Source organism: Dicentrarchus labrax, unplaced genomic scaffold (assembly GCF_905237075.1).
Source record: "Dicentrarchus labrax unplaced genomic scaffold, dlabrax2021, whole genome shotgun sequence".
NCBI lineage: Eukaryota > Metazoa > Chordata > Actinopteri > Moronidae > Dicentrarchus > Dicentrarchus labrax.
The window spans coordinates 9,850,845-9,866,935 of record NW_026136720.1 but is presented as its reverse complement, the minus strand read 5'-3'; the positions used below and the strand labels follow the sequence as shown (position 1 = coordinate 9,866,935).

At 38.8% G+C, this 16,091-nt stretch overlaps 1 protein-coding gene across 1 annotated transcript; it reads left to right on the top strand.

Annotated features, from left to right (window-relative positions):
- The first annotated feature begins 5,073 nt into the window (after window positions 1-5,073).
- LOC127353320 (muscarinic acetylcholine receptor M2-like) lies at window positions 5,074-15,543 on the top strand. The gene is made up of 4 exons (XM_051382456.1): window positions 5,074-5,240; window positions 12,299-12,523; window positions 12,745-13,599; window positions 14,402-15,543. The coding sequence occupies exons 2-4, from the start codon at window positions 12,362-12,364 to the stop codon at window positions 14,711-14,713; spliced, it is 1,329 nt and encodes a 442-aa protein (XP_051238416.1). The 5' UTR covers window positions 5,074-5,240; window positions 12,299-12,361; the 3' UTR covers window positions 14,714-15,543.
- Window positions 15,544-16,091: the final 548 nt, after the last annotated feature.

Here is a 16,091-nt window from a genome sequence, read left to right as displayed (position 1 = left end):
TATGTATGATTGTTAACAATAAAAAAATAAAATACATAACACCGACAGAGGAGACTTCCTGCAGTTATTGTGTTCACTATTAGTGTTATCAGATGTTCTCTACTCTTATTGTTGTGCACTGAATATAATATGTCACTAAACTGTCACAGTCTGTGTCTACTTATTTCTGATTTTGACATGTTTTATGGCACTGGAGCTGCCGTCACTTAATCAGTGAGAGACTTTGGTTTAAGGATGCAGGCTGCTGAGATCACTTCCACTCTCAAGTTTCAGTTTTCAGATTAGTTATTAGTTGTAACATCCTGTCAAGTGTTTGTCTCTACTTTACCACATAAACTAAACTAAATAAAGATCTTTTCTCTTTCTTTATACTAACACAGTGGAAGAGAAGCGCTCTACATGACAGTCAGGTCTGTAAGGCAGAAGAGACTGCATGAGGAGTTGTTGGAGAGAGAGAGAAAGCAGACATCAGTCCTCCAGATGGCAGCAGAGACATGAAACAACCAACCAGTAAGAGACAGAAAAATGGGACCAGTGGAGGAAGAAGGGACCTACCTCTAGGTAAAAGACAACAGATTTCGTGTGTGAGATGGTTCTAACTCTCTAAAGTGATTTGTCCTTGAGTTGAGATCCTCAAAAAGATAAAAGTCGTCACTGTTATTCAGTTAATAAAAACTTTAAGGGAGCACTCCACCAATTCTACACGCAAAGCTCAGTTTATTCTTCACTGCTCTAACTAAAAGAAGTGGCCATTTAGGACTCATGGAGAATCTAATGAAATATGCTATCGCATTGCATTATGGGAAATGTGGTTTTTGTAGCTTGACCTCAGTCAGAATATCTCGGCCTTGATCATTATCTCTTTAATCTCTCTCTTGCATGAAAGGGCAATACTAAAAACCTGGAGCAGCCCTTTAGTTTAGGTGTTGTGCACAGACATAAGAATAACATTTGTTAAATAAAATACTTACTTGAAGCTACATCATAGGGTCCTTTCACCATGATTACCAAAAACTTCAGTTAAAAGCAGGGTCCCAACAGGTTTCCTTGACCAGCCTGGTGTGGCTACATGTTTTGAGAAATAAATGTAGGTCTCAATAAGACGCCTGGTCTGGATTTTATAGAAATTCTTTGGATGTATAAAACCTTTTTAAACCCACTTGAGCGAGTATACACTACACAAAAATAAACATTTAAACTTTTGTCAGTATGGACACATTGTTAGATCAGAAATAACAAGAATTAAATTAATTAATTAATTGATCAAATTAATGATTCGTAACTGATATGTTTTATACAAGTAATATTCATGCTGGTTCAAATAAACAGTTATATAGAGGCCTCTTCCACGTAGGTTGAGTTCAGTGATTGAAGCAAATAATGAAGAATGATTAAGTTTTATGGTAGTTATGGAACACGTCTAAGTGCTGCCTGGTAAAGTTTAATTATCTTTAATTAATGTTTAGTGTTTTGTCTGTCAGTTGGAAACAGTCGAGCTGTGGAGAGGAGAGTAGCTGCGTGTAGTGTTGCTGAACATTATCAACGTTCATTTGATGATTGATGATTCGATGATATTATAACATTATAAAAGAATCTCTGTTAAATTTGCAAAGAAAAAATCATGGAGATGCTGTAGTTATATTATATATCAGTAGCCTCAGTTTGTACCTCTTTTACTTTTAGTAAACACTCTGAGTCACAGAGCTAGGCATCTGTTTTAAAAAACCCATATGTTCATTTGATAACGCTATTTCCAGAATCATCAAAGACTCGCTAACAATCTGAATGAAAAAATATTTTGATCACTGTACAATAAAACATTTTAAAATCTGTTTCCATCCAACTTCCACCAACATTACATCACTGAAACAACATATGTTTGTGTTCAACTTGTGCAACGAAATTTACAAGTTATATATTTTATTATTTTGCATTTGTTACATTTGTTTGTATTTCCATACGAAACCCTTTTTTATCTTCTTGCGTCATTCAAAAGGAGCAAGGATGTGTGTGGGAGTGGAGACCTTTTTTCAATGTGCAGCGGAGGGAATATTTTTTCATCCAGATGGTTATAAAAGCATTTGAAGATCCTGGAAACAGCAATAAAAACAGCAGTAAGACTCGTCAAACATCATTTGAAAACCGGATGTGTCGCTCTGTGACTTGAATCTAAAGATAATGTATGTCACACAAACTGGGGCTAATTTATCTTCAGGTATTATCAGTGTCAGTAGATGACCAGAGTCCAGGTGGCCCAAATCCCAACTGAGCCTGAACACAATGACAATGATGAATTACAGCCAGTCGTTGATGAATGATCAGAAGAGATTAAAATGTCACGACTTGCTCCAGGCCCTCAGAAGAGTTACAGTAAATGTCTGTGTGTCATCAACATTCAATCATTAGCGCATGATGAAGTATATAATTAGGGTATGTGAACAAAACAAAACTTGCAGTGTGTCTTACAGAAGTTTTCTCTCTTTCTCTCAGTGTTACATATGTGCTGAATTTCTGCAGCTTTGTTGACGACTGAATGCACCAGTGAATTTCAGAAAATATGAGGCAGTCTTATCAGAAGTGTTAGATAGAGGGCTGTTATTGTGTGCGGCCCCCTTTCCATTCAATAGCAGCTCGGGCTCCAACTTGATGACCTCATTTCTCTGCAGCCTTGGGGGCTTTTCTTCACATACTGAAGAGGAGAGAGCTTCATTGTTGGCTGTTTTTTTTCTTTCCCTGTGCACATTAAGAGTGGTGGATGCCAACTTTTAAATGGGGATGTTCATCTTCCTGTGAGGACACTAAGATATTTTATTTAATGACAGACAGTTTGATACTGATGTGCTTACATGGGCCAGAAACAGGGCATTAGCAAATGTGTGTAAATAAGAAGAAAATGAACGATGAGAGAAGTTATTTTGCGTGAAAGGGAAAAGCATGCATGTGCATTGGGTGATGGCTTTTATCACCCACAGTGCTGTGCGATATTATACATCATATGCCCTGCAGCAGTGCATCTTTTAATGCTTCTGTCTGTCCTCATTTCAACTCTGAACACTTTCATTTCAGCCCATGAATGGATACTGAACGTAGATCAGCCTGCGTCCACAGGAAAAACATATTCCAACTGGCACAATAAAGCAAAGCATGAAGCCTTTGATGAAACTAAGACCTTTAACCAGCCCATTCACACACGCAGACACTAATTCAGCGCCTGTGCGAGGAAGCCTTCATATGACGTTACTATGCAAAGCCATCGGCGATAGCCAGCGAGAACTAGACGCAACTGTATAACCCTTATAAATAATACATTCAGTATCGAGCTTTAAAACCACACAAGCCATTGCCCCGGGGGGATCTTGAAAACAGCTCATGTTTTGACATTTCACTTGGAACCACAAGAACCATATGCAACCATACAACACACATATGGTCTTATTATTTCTTAAAAGTACAAATTTATAAGAGTATGTGGTCTCTTTCTGCTGTCTCATGTGGTTGTTTATAATACCGATGAGTGGGGCTGCGCTACATTTAACTCAAAGGAATATTTTAGGAAATACAGTATGCTATGTAGCTTAGCTTAGCACAAAGACTGGAAATGGAGGGAAAACCTAGCCTAGCTTTGTCCAAAGATAATAAAATCCACGTACCAGAACATCTAAAGCTCACCAATTAACATTTTATAGTTAATAAGTTGTTGTTTTGCAGGAGGCTATGTGCCTGTGTCTGCAATCACTCCCTCAATATATATTAGCCTACTGTCCAAATTCTGAGTGTGTACATTTCTCCAATTTATAGAGCCCTCAGAAATTACACTAATTAATGAAAAAGTAAATTAATGAGTGAACAAGAGAGTGATTTTGGACACAGCCTATCCCTTGGCTCCCCATCTTTGTGCCAAGCTAGGCTAACCATACAGACATGAGAGTTTTGTTAATCATTTTATCTCGGCAAGAAAAGCAAATAAGTATTTTTAATATATATTATTATTATTATTATTATTAATATAACTATTACTTGAACTAGTTTATGTTACCTATCCTTGATACTAGATACTATTATATATAATTATATATATGTTTAGGTCTGTCATACATCATCAGGTAAGTAGCACTAATACTTCTAATAATCATTTGTTTTCTAAATATTTAGAGTGACTACAAATTATAAGACATGCCATCGGAAATTGGAAAAAGGAGCTTCAAGGAGACAGGAAACCAAAGACACACAGAACCAAACACACACATGTAGTGGAGACCCAGAGTCTTATTGATCTGTGTTCATGACAAATGGTGAAACAGCTGAAGTGAAGCTCACAGCCACGGACACACCAATACAGTCTTCTATGATTTAACTGCCTCCACATCAAGTTAATGAAATAATAATTAAACATTTATGTGATATTAAATCACAGTCATCACACAACATATCAAATGGGCAGAAGCTTTACACAGTTTACATTATACCAAAGCACATCAACCAACAGACCAATGTTGATGTGATCAGCGTGCCGAGTACAATAAATCATGTCATATTTTCTTGTATCAAATCATGTTTACGTGCCTGACTCGTGCCTGTTTGATGGCACACTCCTTGTTTCATTTGCAATATTGTTTATGGGAGAGAGACCATTATTCTTTGTGGTAATTCCATCAAAGTAAGGTCATCCACCAACTGGGGCACACTGCGTCACTGGTTTGGTTAAAAGGTCAAAACAACAGAGTCTTAAAGGTTAACGTCCTGCAGCAACAGAATAACAGTGCGACCCTCTTTTTTTGTCCTCTTTTTTAATTGTGCTTTACCATTTTATTTCATGCCACAGCCACTCAAACTTCCCTCCACGTAATCGCCTACAGCTTTGTAACGCAGGAGAATGTGATGCGTTTGCACTGGAGAGGCCAAAGCTTTCCATGGTCCTGAAACAAACATCTCTCTCTGTCTATGTCTGTCTCTTCTTTATTCAAATTTGTGACCCTAGCTTAAGGGATACAACACAACAGGCACTAATAGCCCCCATAACCCCTCCCTGCTCTGTCTGTCAGTCTCTCTTTCTGTCTCTCTAACACACACACACACACACACACACACACACACACACACACACTGGTTCTTGTCAGAGGAGGAGCAACATCAACATAGGGTTACTTTCTGCCTCAGTCTCTGCTCCAGTGTGTCTACAGAGGTGAGAGTAATATGGACCAAACTAAAACAGCTCATCCATGTCACTCCAAGCAGACAAGGTAAGATAACATTTCTCTGGATTTCTACCAAACTGCAGCAGGTAAGGACACTTTTTCTTTTTGTTTTTAGAAAATTATTACTCTAACTTATGGAACAGCTGCTTGGACCAGATTTCCATATATGTTAGCTGAGGCATTGGTAGAGTCAAGCAAATTGCTGCAAGTCAGCAGCAGCAAAGTCAGTGGATTTTCACACAAATCCTCTTGGGTGTGAATCTTTACAACCATGTGAAGCTCTCTTGTGCTGTGAAGTAGAAAAGCCTGATTTAAACAAGTCAAAAATACAAATATTACATAAATCTACACAATAAAAACATTAGGGGAGCATTACAATTTTGATGAAACTCACAGACACAAGGAAAATTCCAGGAATATAATGTGATACTTTGATTGATTGATTATATATTGATTGAAATTGTACCTTCCACATGCAGTTTCTGTTTCCTGAGGAAGTTTCTATTTATTGTAGAGTATCTGGGTTTTATTGTTCCCCTAAGGCTGTTCTGGAAACGTTTATCTTGATTTCTGCTCTGAGCTGAAAGGTTTCCACCAGCATCAGATCCCGACTCTGGATTCCCCAGTCTCCCTGCTCCCGAGGAATCCCCCTGGTTACTCTATGTTTGTGTTTAATAGGGAAATTAAATTTCAAACAGGCAGCTCCTCCCTGAAAACCGTAGGCCTACAAGATGAAATCAAGTTATGTTTCTTAATCTTTGCTCATTAACCCTCCTACTCCTGGACTCCCTCTGCCTGTGTGGCACTGCAGTCGCCTCTCTTTTTAAAATTAAAAAAGTTTTTCCTTCATCTTTTCCCTCCTCTCCTCTGTACCTTTATTATTTCAGTTTCATTTTTCCGCTTTCTGCCTCTATTGCTGTACTGCATTGCACATCCAGTGGTTTTCTCTTCTCTCCGTTACCCTGCTGCAAGAGGCCAAAGCTCAGCTTGATGTGAAATTTCCCACTCTTCAAATTCAGGACACACTTCTCTGAAATCACAACAAACTTGTGTGGCAAACCTACTTATAGTAACTAGTGCAATAACACCAGGAACCTTTGCTTCAAAAACACTGCCTTGAATCAAATCTGTCAAATATTGGTTTAAAAAAGTAAACAGCCTGTGACCTGAATTAATGCCTGAAACAAAGTTGTGCTTTGTACTGTATGTTTTCTAGGTCACTGTACAAACATCTGATGCAATTCTACAATGAATCATTAAAAGCTACAACACTTTGATCCCTCTAGTCGTTAAATCCTCCTTGAGATGACACTGTGTACTTCTGTGTCTCCACACCTGCTCTTGTCTCTGCAAACAAGACCCTCGTTCCACCATCTCATCTTGGTAGCGACTGACTCTGCAGCTGACGTGTAGTTCATGATATCAAAGACACCACAGACTTTTTAAAGCCAATCTCACCCTACCAGATGAGTATATCCTAGAAGCATATTACCGGCACAGCTGTTGCAGGCAGCATCTGCTGGATCTAATTACTATGTTTCTGTGCCTGTCAAAGAAATACTGTTTGCGTCTGTGACTCTCTCCAGTAGCCCTGAATAACAATTAGGGAGGTCCAGTAATGTAGGTCTTATTAGTGTGAATGAAAGGAAGAAGTGAGGACAGGAGGCAGCAATCTTCTACTTTGTTACCAAACAATTCCACAGCACAAGGAAACATCTTCACACGTGCTTATTAGACAGCTTGTTTAAATGTATATATATATATATAGCACTGAGATCTAATGATACCAAGACTGAAACCTTTCTACTGCCTACATTTAAGTGGATGCCATTCAAGACATTAAACGTCCAGTGTGTAGGATTTAGTGGCATCTAGCGGTTGCAACTCACTCAGTTCACCCTTTGCCCTCCAAGTGAGGGGGGAAATTGCAGTGACGGCAAAACATGAACGGCCATATGTAGAGCCAGTGTTTGGTTTGTCCATTCTGGGTTACTGTATAAACATGGCGGTTCAACATGGTGGCCTCTATGGAAGGTGACCCACCTTAAAACGATAAACAAACGACTCATTGTAAGGTAGCGAAAACACAACGATTCTTATTTTCACGTCATTATACATTAATAAAAACATACATATAAATATTATATTCCATTTCTGCCAATAGATCTTCGTGAATGTTACACACTGGACCTTTAAAAGCAACGTTTTTTTGTGAAGACAGATTAATAATCAGTAATCTGATACATCTGCAGATTTAGTTGAGTATATTTTGTTCTATAAAAACAGGAATAGGAAACATAAAGCCCAGAAGAAGTGCGTTGGTGGGAGTTTTTGTGCAGGTCGGTATGTCCAGTGGGTGAAAAAAGAGGCTTGTTAGTGGAAGTAGAAGTGGGAGCCTGTATGTCCTGGGGCATCTTCTCAGTTTGTTAGACATGTCCCTAATAACAGAGGAGTGGAGAGACTGGTGAGGGAAACTTTTGGTGACCTTACTGGCCTGATCAGTCTCGTCAGCCTGGGCAAGAGAGAGCTGTTGTCTCTTGTTTTCGTCTTCAGAGAGGTTGCGGTGTTACAGTGCCTGTGGTTGAGGTGGAGGCAGACAACATGGCTGAAGTAAAAAATGCCTGCGTCCCCAGAACAGATAGAAATGATCAATACATTTGATCCCTTTCAGACTGCATGTTTTGCTGAGCCATTCATGCAGTGATAAAGATCTGCTGGTGGTTCACTTATAAAAAAAAAAAGGACAGTTAAACAGTTCATTAACTGTGTCTGACAATGATGTAGGGGTACAATGCTACATCGGTTGAGTACTTTTTAGATAAAAAAAACCAATATCAGTAGAAAGAATATAAAATAGAAACTTCACAACTGTATTTGTAGTAAATGTACTTTGACACTTGCTTTTACAGACATATAAACAGGTTAATGAAGCAGTATGTTGTGTGTTTTATTGACTTTATTGGACTTCATGTTCTACTAACATTTCTTTTAGAAGTTAATCTTTCACAGAGGTAAATATTAAACCCCATGGTGTCGACACTTTTTGGCCTCCACAACGTCGCTGGTTTGATTCCAGTTAAACTCCACAAGATTTAAATAGATACAGATGAGACAGAAGAGCATCCAACATCATACAGTCCCTCCAGGATTTTGTGGGCTTTTTTGGGATTGTTGTGGCCTAAAATTACAGATTTCAGAATAGTTTTTCTTAAGTTAGTTAACTAATGAAATTACAGGATAAAGTGAAAAATTGCAAAAATAGTTGCAATTTGTTCTGCAATTGATTAAAAATTAAAGGAAACTTGTTCCAGCAAGAATAAGTTTATATAGCTTGGTAACGTATGGCTCAACGTTTTGTTCAGGGGGCTGCTGTGATTGGTGAAATTTACATTAATTGTTGTGATTGCAGGATCACAACTTCCTGGAGAAATGTATCAGAACCCTCAGTTTACATCAATAACACTGCTTTCTCATGGTTGAGGGACTAAACACAACAATGTTTGTGTTTTATATATATATATATATATATATATATATATATATATATATATATATATATATGTACAATATCCCAAAATATTTTTTTATATTTTCTTACACCTCTTTCCTCAACTGATGAATACACTCCCAAAATGTATCACAATTGTCTACATGTGATATTTGCAGAGAGAAATAAGAAGTGCTGAAGCTGGATTTAAAATATATATATTTAAACTAATGCATCACAACCAGATCATTTTTTTTGTTATTACATGTATTTGGATTAATCATAATCATCAAAAATCCTCTATTATTGCAGGTCTAAGTACATTTTCCTGATAATAATTCTGTACTTTTAAAATGATGAATGTGATATTTTATTTAGATTTTTTACTTGATGATGTTGCTGCTTTTACTTAATAGGACACTTCATCAGCCTCTGCTTGAGCCACAATAATTCCCTAGAAACTTGGGCACCATATGTTAACCATTACTGCCACACGCCCTAAAATATGACATCTATAAAAAGAGACATGTATTTATAACCCTGTACTTTACCTCCTGGGGACCTGCTTTTTCTCCAAACTTGAGTGGTGAGTTTGTTTAATGTGATCATGTGAACAGATTGTTGTCCCCACAGGATGATTTAATGCAAGCACACGCACACACAGGCCCTCTTACTTACTTTAACCCTGATTCTTGTGCTGCAGCACTATAGACTGCTCTCAGACTCCAGCCATTGATCTTGCCAAATATTCTAGTTGGTTTCAACCGAATCCAGCAATATATGTAACTTCCTTCCTCGAAACAAAACCATTGATGAAAAGCGCTTGTTCAGAAAATGTAATTGAATTTGTTTAATCCAAAATCCATCTAGAACGTGCATTGACATTTCCCGCCCGGTAACCATGGTTTTGTTTGGAAAATGTGATTTTATTTTTGTTATTTACCTGCATTACATAATGTTGTTCTATGACATTGAGATGAAATATGAAGTTGCACTGCAGCTTTATGTGACTTTTAGGTGAAAAGGCTGTACTTAAACAGTAATTGGATCCTACAGTGTGGTTACACTACACTCGCTGTTTGCTAATTACAGATGATAGTCATCTTAAAATAGGAGATATTCTGTTTCTCTGGCATCACAAAAATTATAAACAGGTGAATCAGTGGTCTTCAAGGGGATTACTCTTCTTTTTCTATCTCGGTTTTGACTCATCCTGGTCTTGGACTTGGACAAATGTCACCCAGTAACTCTAGATTTACTCTGAGACCCTTACAACCCAAACATAAGAATCACAGGCTGTCAAGACCAAGGTCCTGATCACACACACAAACACACACACACACACACACACACACACACACACACACACACACACACACACACACACACACACACACACACAGGCTAGCTCTTTTTCATCTGTGACAGAAAATGCCCAGAATGGGTCTTTGATGAGTAAGTGATAGAGTTAGAGATGCCGTAATGAAGTTTCATTCGGCTGTAAAAGCAGGAAGGAAACATCTCTCAGGTACAGTATGATGTTATCATGTGGCCTAATGGAGTCACTTACAGGGTTTTAGGAGCATGCAACAACCCTCATGGTCTCAACTAAGTGTCTTTACATTGATTTTCTGATCACAATACATCAGATAATCACATTGTTATGCTGTCCGCTGCTGCAGGTCTATTCCTGCTATGTTTCTTGGTTTTTAGCATAATAGTAACTGTAATGATGCTTTTGCCTTAATTGTGGTGTTTTGCTGTCTGTTTGCTTTTCCTGAACACCCAAGAACAGGTATCTCCATGTGCCTATCAGATGTTGTTTATAGATGCTTTTATCCAAAGCACCTAACAGCTCTGAGTGCCTGAATTTGTAGCGTGGGTGGCTCCAGTAGAAATCTGCCTGCACTCTGACAGAAACAGTCTTTCATAACTCACAGAACAGCCAGTTTCAGTGCTAAAAAATAAAGAAAATTCTCACTCAGAAAGTTGAAATTGTTCCGTAGATAAACCTTTGTTATCCATTAACCTGCCCTGTTTCGACATTAAAACCACAGGCTTCTTTTAAGGTTTGTTTGGACATCTGTCTCAAAGAGCAAACACATACAGAGACACATCCACGCGCACACACATACATTTGGTAGCTTCCCAAATGAAAATCCAATTTTCAAACCAGGCTGTACCTATTTCATATCAAGGAACAGAGATGTTGTTAGGAAATGACTTCTCTATGCCTGCAGGATCAAGATAACAAATTTACATTCTTGAATTGGCTCTCATGCACAGATTAGATACTCACAAAGGGCGTTTTGTGACTTTCAAGGCCAAATGGGGAATGTAAATTAAGTCTCTAGAGGTGTAGGTGACCTCGATAGACGCTCCTGTTCAACCTGTCAGGTCAGATTTGATCAGAGTTAAGACTTACGGGGTCACTTAAGATGTGGGCGAAGAGAGTAGCTCAGCAAAATAAACATTTATATGTGTGTATATGTGTGTGTGAGTGTGTGTAAAAAACACTTAAAATGATACTATTTATAGTCTAATCACATCTACAAATTATACAATTATACTGTACCAGTTGGTTTACAGAATAATGTGCCAATTTCAACTTGTTGTTCCTGATATGTGTATGTGGGACTGCTGTACATGTTTTGAAGAGGTTCTCCACACTTAAACACTGGTGTTAATATTAACATTCTTACCCAATTTGTAAAAATCTGCATTTCATGGGTAGAAAATGGCTCAATACACCATCTACTATTTTAAATCCACCTGAACCAACAACAAAAAAATACTCTGTGAATTTACATGTCTAATGTAAAATAACATAACAAATCTGTGACTGTAAATAATCATAAAATTACTATTTATTTAAAGAAAATGTCCTTTTTTTCACATAAAAAGACGATCAAAATACAGTTGGAAATCTTTTTTTGCAGATATTTATTATTTAATGAATTAAACAGTTAAATTCAAGTTAAATACTGTTAATACATTTCTAAAATTATATCAAATTAGTGACAATTTACAGTAAAATAAGTTTTAGTTCTGTAATTTTAAATAATTTTAAGTAAATTTGTTTGTTATCCCCCAGACTTCACTTAGAGTGGGAGTCTATAAAACAGCTGCACTCATTTTCAGATGTATGCAGATCGAGATACATCATTTACAGGAGTTCATGCTCATTTTTGCTAACACATACCAGATGTTAGCCTCTCTGAGCTGTTAGCTTAGCTACAACACAGGTACCCACAGAAACCTTTTCCAAATGGCTACAGATGTGCGGTTTGGTCAGCGTTGAGGCCAAACCCCTAAAGTTGCTGTCCTTTGCAGGTCTCATGCATTTTTAAAATTTACTGCGAGGGAGGGAACTAGCAGAAGTGAAGGGTGTAGTTACACTTTAAACACAGCTGCTGCTGCCTTTATTTGCTCACCTGTCCACGCTCAACGCTCAAAAACACACCTGCCAGGTGTTTACATGCTGACAGTTACATATGATTTTGCATCTGTAACTGTGCAGGCGGATGAATGCACACACAAATAGGAATCGACATCACTAAAGGGCAAAATAGTTGCAAAAAGAGGCTAATTATTTCATAATCTTTGTGTTTACCAGGTATTGTACAGATTTGATTCGAGCCTGAAGCATCTGTGAGATAAATATCCAAAACCAGACAGTATGGAGACTCCGAATTCATCCAACACCAGCAGTGGTGACAACGCCAGCCTCTTCTCTGGAAGTCCATACACGACTGTAGAGACTGTACTTATCGTCCTGGTGGCTGGATCTCTGAGTCTGATCACTGTCATTGGAAACATCCTGGTCATGCTCTCTATAAAGGTTTGGGTTTTATTTATTTATTCTGATCTTTTATGATTAATGAGTGTGTTTCAAGCATCTATCTCTGGACATCTTGAAAAGTATAACCAGACTTAGAGATAAGAATACAACATGTGCAACCCTGTGCAGAGTGGTAATCTAATAGAAATGAGAAAACGCACATCAAATTGCACAAAAGAAGATTAGCATCTGACAGCCTGCTCCATGTTGTTTCTCTAAAGGTAAACAGGAACCTGCAGACTGTCAACAACTACTTCCTGTTCAGCCTGGCCTGTGCAGACCTCATTATTGGCGTCTGCTCCATGAACCTCTACACTGTCTATATTGTGATTGGCTACTGGCCCTTGGGAGCAGTGGTGTGTGACCTGTGGTTGGCTGTCGATTACGTTGTGAGCAACGCCTCAGTCATGAACCTCCTCATCATCAGTTTTGACCGTTACTTTTGTGTCACCAAACCGCTCAGCTACCCAGCACGCCGCAGCACCAAGATGGCAGGCCTGATGATTGCGGCGGCCTGGGTGCTGTCCTTCATCCTGTGGGCTCCAGCCATTTTGTTCTGGCAGTTCATCGTGGGCGGGAGAACTGTGCCACCAGGTGAGTGCTACATCCAGTTCTTCTCCAACCCAGCGGTGACATTTGGGACAGCGATAGCTGCTTTTTACCTACCTGTGGCCATCATGATCTACCTCTACTGGCGCATCTCCAAGGCCAGCCGCAGCCGCGTGAGGAAGAACAGCAGGAAGACTTCGGGTACTAGTGTGGGAGAAGGACCCTACCACAGCCAGGAGGAGGCATGTGAGAGCCAGAACAACTGCATCACAACAAGAGGAGCTCAGGAGGAGGCTGGAGATGAGAAGGAGAAGGAGCAGCAGCTGAACGGAAGCGGGCCCTGCAAGGAAGACCAGGTGGACTCCACAGCAGACAGCATCCACGCTTCAACATCTAAGGACAGTGAGGCCCCTGTGGCGGCGCAGAAAGGCTCAGAGAGAGCGAAAAAGACCAATCAGACACAGCCACCTTCTCCGGAAAACTCAGCCGCTGACAGACAAAGTTTGGTCACAAGGACACTGTTTAAGGTAAATTTGATACATTATGATTCACTTAAAATGATCAATCACAAATTTGACCAAATCTTTATTTTCTAGGCAAGACTGTAGGGCGATGTCAGTCTGTCCACCAATTTGGTCCAGACTGAAATACATCAACTATTGGATGATAAAGTTTTATACAGACATGCCACATGATACTACATCCCAAAAGGATGTAGGTTAGTAACGGTGGTGATCCCCTGACTGAGGTTGACATTTGTGGTTTTGGGTGAAATGCCTCAACAACTATTGGATGGTTTGCCATTAAATTAGTTTAATTAATTAGGATCACTTTTTTATTTACATACATACTTTCATTTACTTTCAATTCATCATCAGGTCAAAAAGTTTAATTTGTTGTATTTGGTTTATTTAAAGTCCAGTGTGTAACATTTAGGAAGATCTGTTGGCAGAAATTGAATATGATATTCATTAGGTATGTGTATAATCACCTGAAAAAGAGAATCTTTGTGTTTTAGTTACCTTATAATGAGCTGTTTTGTTACCTTTTGTGGAGGGTGTCATGTTGAACCACCATATTTCTACAGTAGCCCAGACCAAACAAACACTGGTACTAGAGCCAGGGCTGTTCCATAGTTTATCCCCAGGATGGGCTGACATTTGCCAGATGGCCAGAATAATGAGTCAAAATATAAGCTAATGTTGCTTTTTGTCTGCTAGATGTGTAAATAAGCAACAGTTTGCCATATCAACTTTTATGGGGTAATGTCAGAGTTGTGTTTACATATTACAATGAATAAAAATGTCCTCTCCTTCTCTGACTTTCCAGGTAACGAAGCAGAGTGCTGTAGCAAAGTGGAAAAAGAAGGGCATTTCTTCCAGGGAGAAAAAGGTGACTCGCACCATCATGGCCATCCTGGTTGCTTTTGTCGTTACATGGACGCCGTACAACGTGATGGTCCTGATCAACACTTTCTGTTCCATCTGCATCCCAAACTCCCTCTGGACCATCGGCTACTGGCTCTGCTACATCAACAGCACCATCAACCCGGCCTGCTATGCCCTCTGCAACGCCACCTTCAAGAACACCTTCAAGCACCTTCTTCTGTGCCAGTACAAGAACATACGTACATCACGATGAGGGCGAAAACGCTGACTTATTTTTGTGATGGAGTCAAATAATGTGATAAATTATGTAAACTGAGATGACACAAATATTGGAGAGAACGTGTTGTTAAAATATAGACATAAGTGTGTTATTATTGTGCACTTTTTCAGTGGTAGAACGTATTCCCACTGGAAAAATTATAAACTGTACATTTATTATTCTACCACGGATTGATTTTTTACAATATATGGCATTGTATTAAAATTCTCAGTACAGTCTGGTGGGAATGCAGTTTATTGTGAAAAAGTACCTTTGACTGGCTGTCAGTTGGGGTTTTAATTTGACAGGATGTTTTTATTTTTCCTCCTACATGAGCTTGTGCAGTGTGGTCTTTGAACCTGTTTTTATCCAGACAGTATAATTGTGGTGAACGTGATGGTTTTGTGAGCAAAACAGTGATTTTAAATCTAGAATAAAAGTATAAGTTTAGTATAAGAAGAAGATAATATACTATAGGAAAAGACACTGTATTATTGACAGCGTTGTGGCCGACTGTGAAACAGGAATAATCAGCAAAAACTGACAAAAGCAAAGAGTGACTGAAAGACCATTAGCTGCTGTAACTGGACTGTGTGTGTGTGTGGGTGAGAGAGAGAGAGAGAGAGAGAGAGAGAGAGAGAGAGAGAGAGAGAGAGAGAGAGTGTGTGCATGTTTCCTCTCTGGTTAGATTCACTCATATTAAACGAATGACGTCTGTAATCCATGTTGTCGTGAAATGAGCCCAATGTGATATTTGTCCATAGCTTCCCCTCTTTCTTCATATAATAATATGTTTTCTGTAAATAAAAGTGATGAAGACGGAACATTTAGTTTGGTTTTCTTTGTCATAACATGTCTCAGATGTGCTCTGAATTAAACTGGAGGTAGGCTAGAGCAAAGAATAAGCCCACTGACCCTGATTTATTGGCTCCACCTTCACATCTGGTTTTAGCTTGGCATCACAACCTTTGCCCAGTTTCCTGCTGGGCTGCTGCCTGATGGGAGGAACTATACACACTGCAACGCAAAGAGCTGCAATACTGCAGTAGTGTGTGCACTGGAGGAAACAGAGGAAACCCAGAGGAGAGCAAAGCTGCACTTCAGCTACTTTAAAAAAAATCTTAATATCGCACTGCTGAACTGGAGACGGTTGAGAAAAACACGACATCTGTCACAGTGAAGTGTGTCGACTCGTCTCTACAGGAGCAAAACAGGAGATTAATAGAAACTATAGCTTTGTACCCAGTTAGAATGAAGCAAACTATATATATATATATATATATATATATAAAACTATCATAATCTGTTAACATATTGCACATTTAATATTAGACTAGAAGACGTTTCCTTACCACAATAACTAATTAAAAGT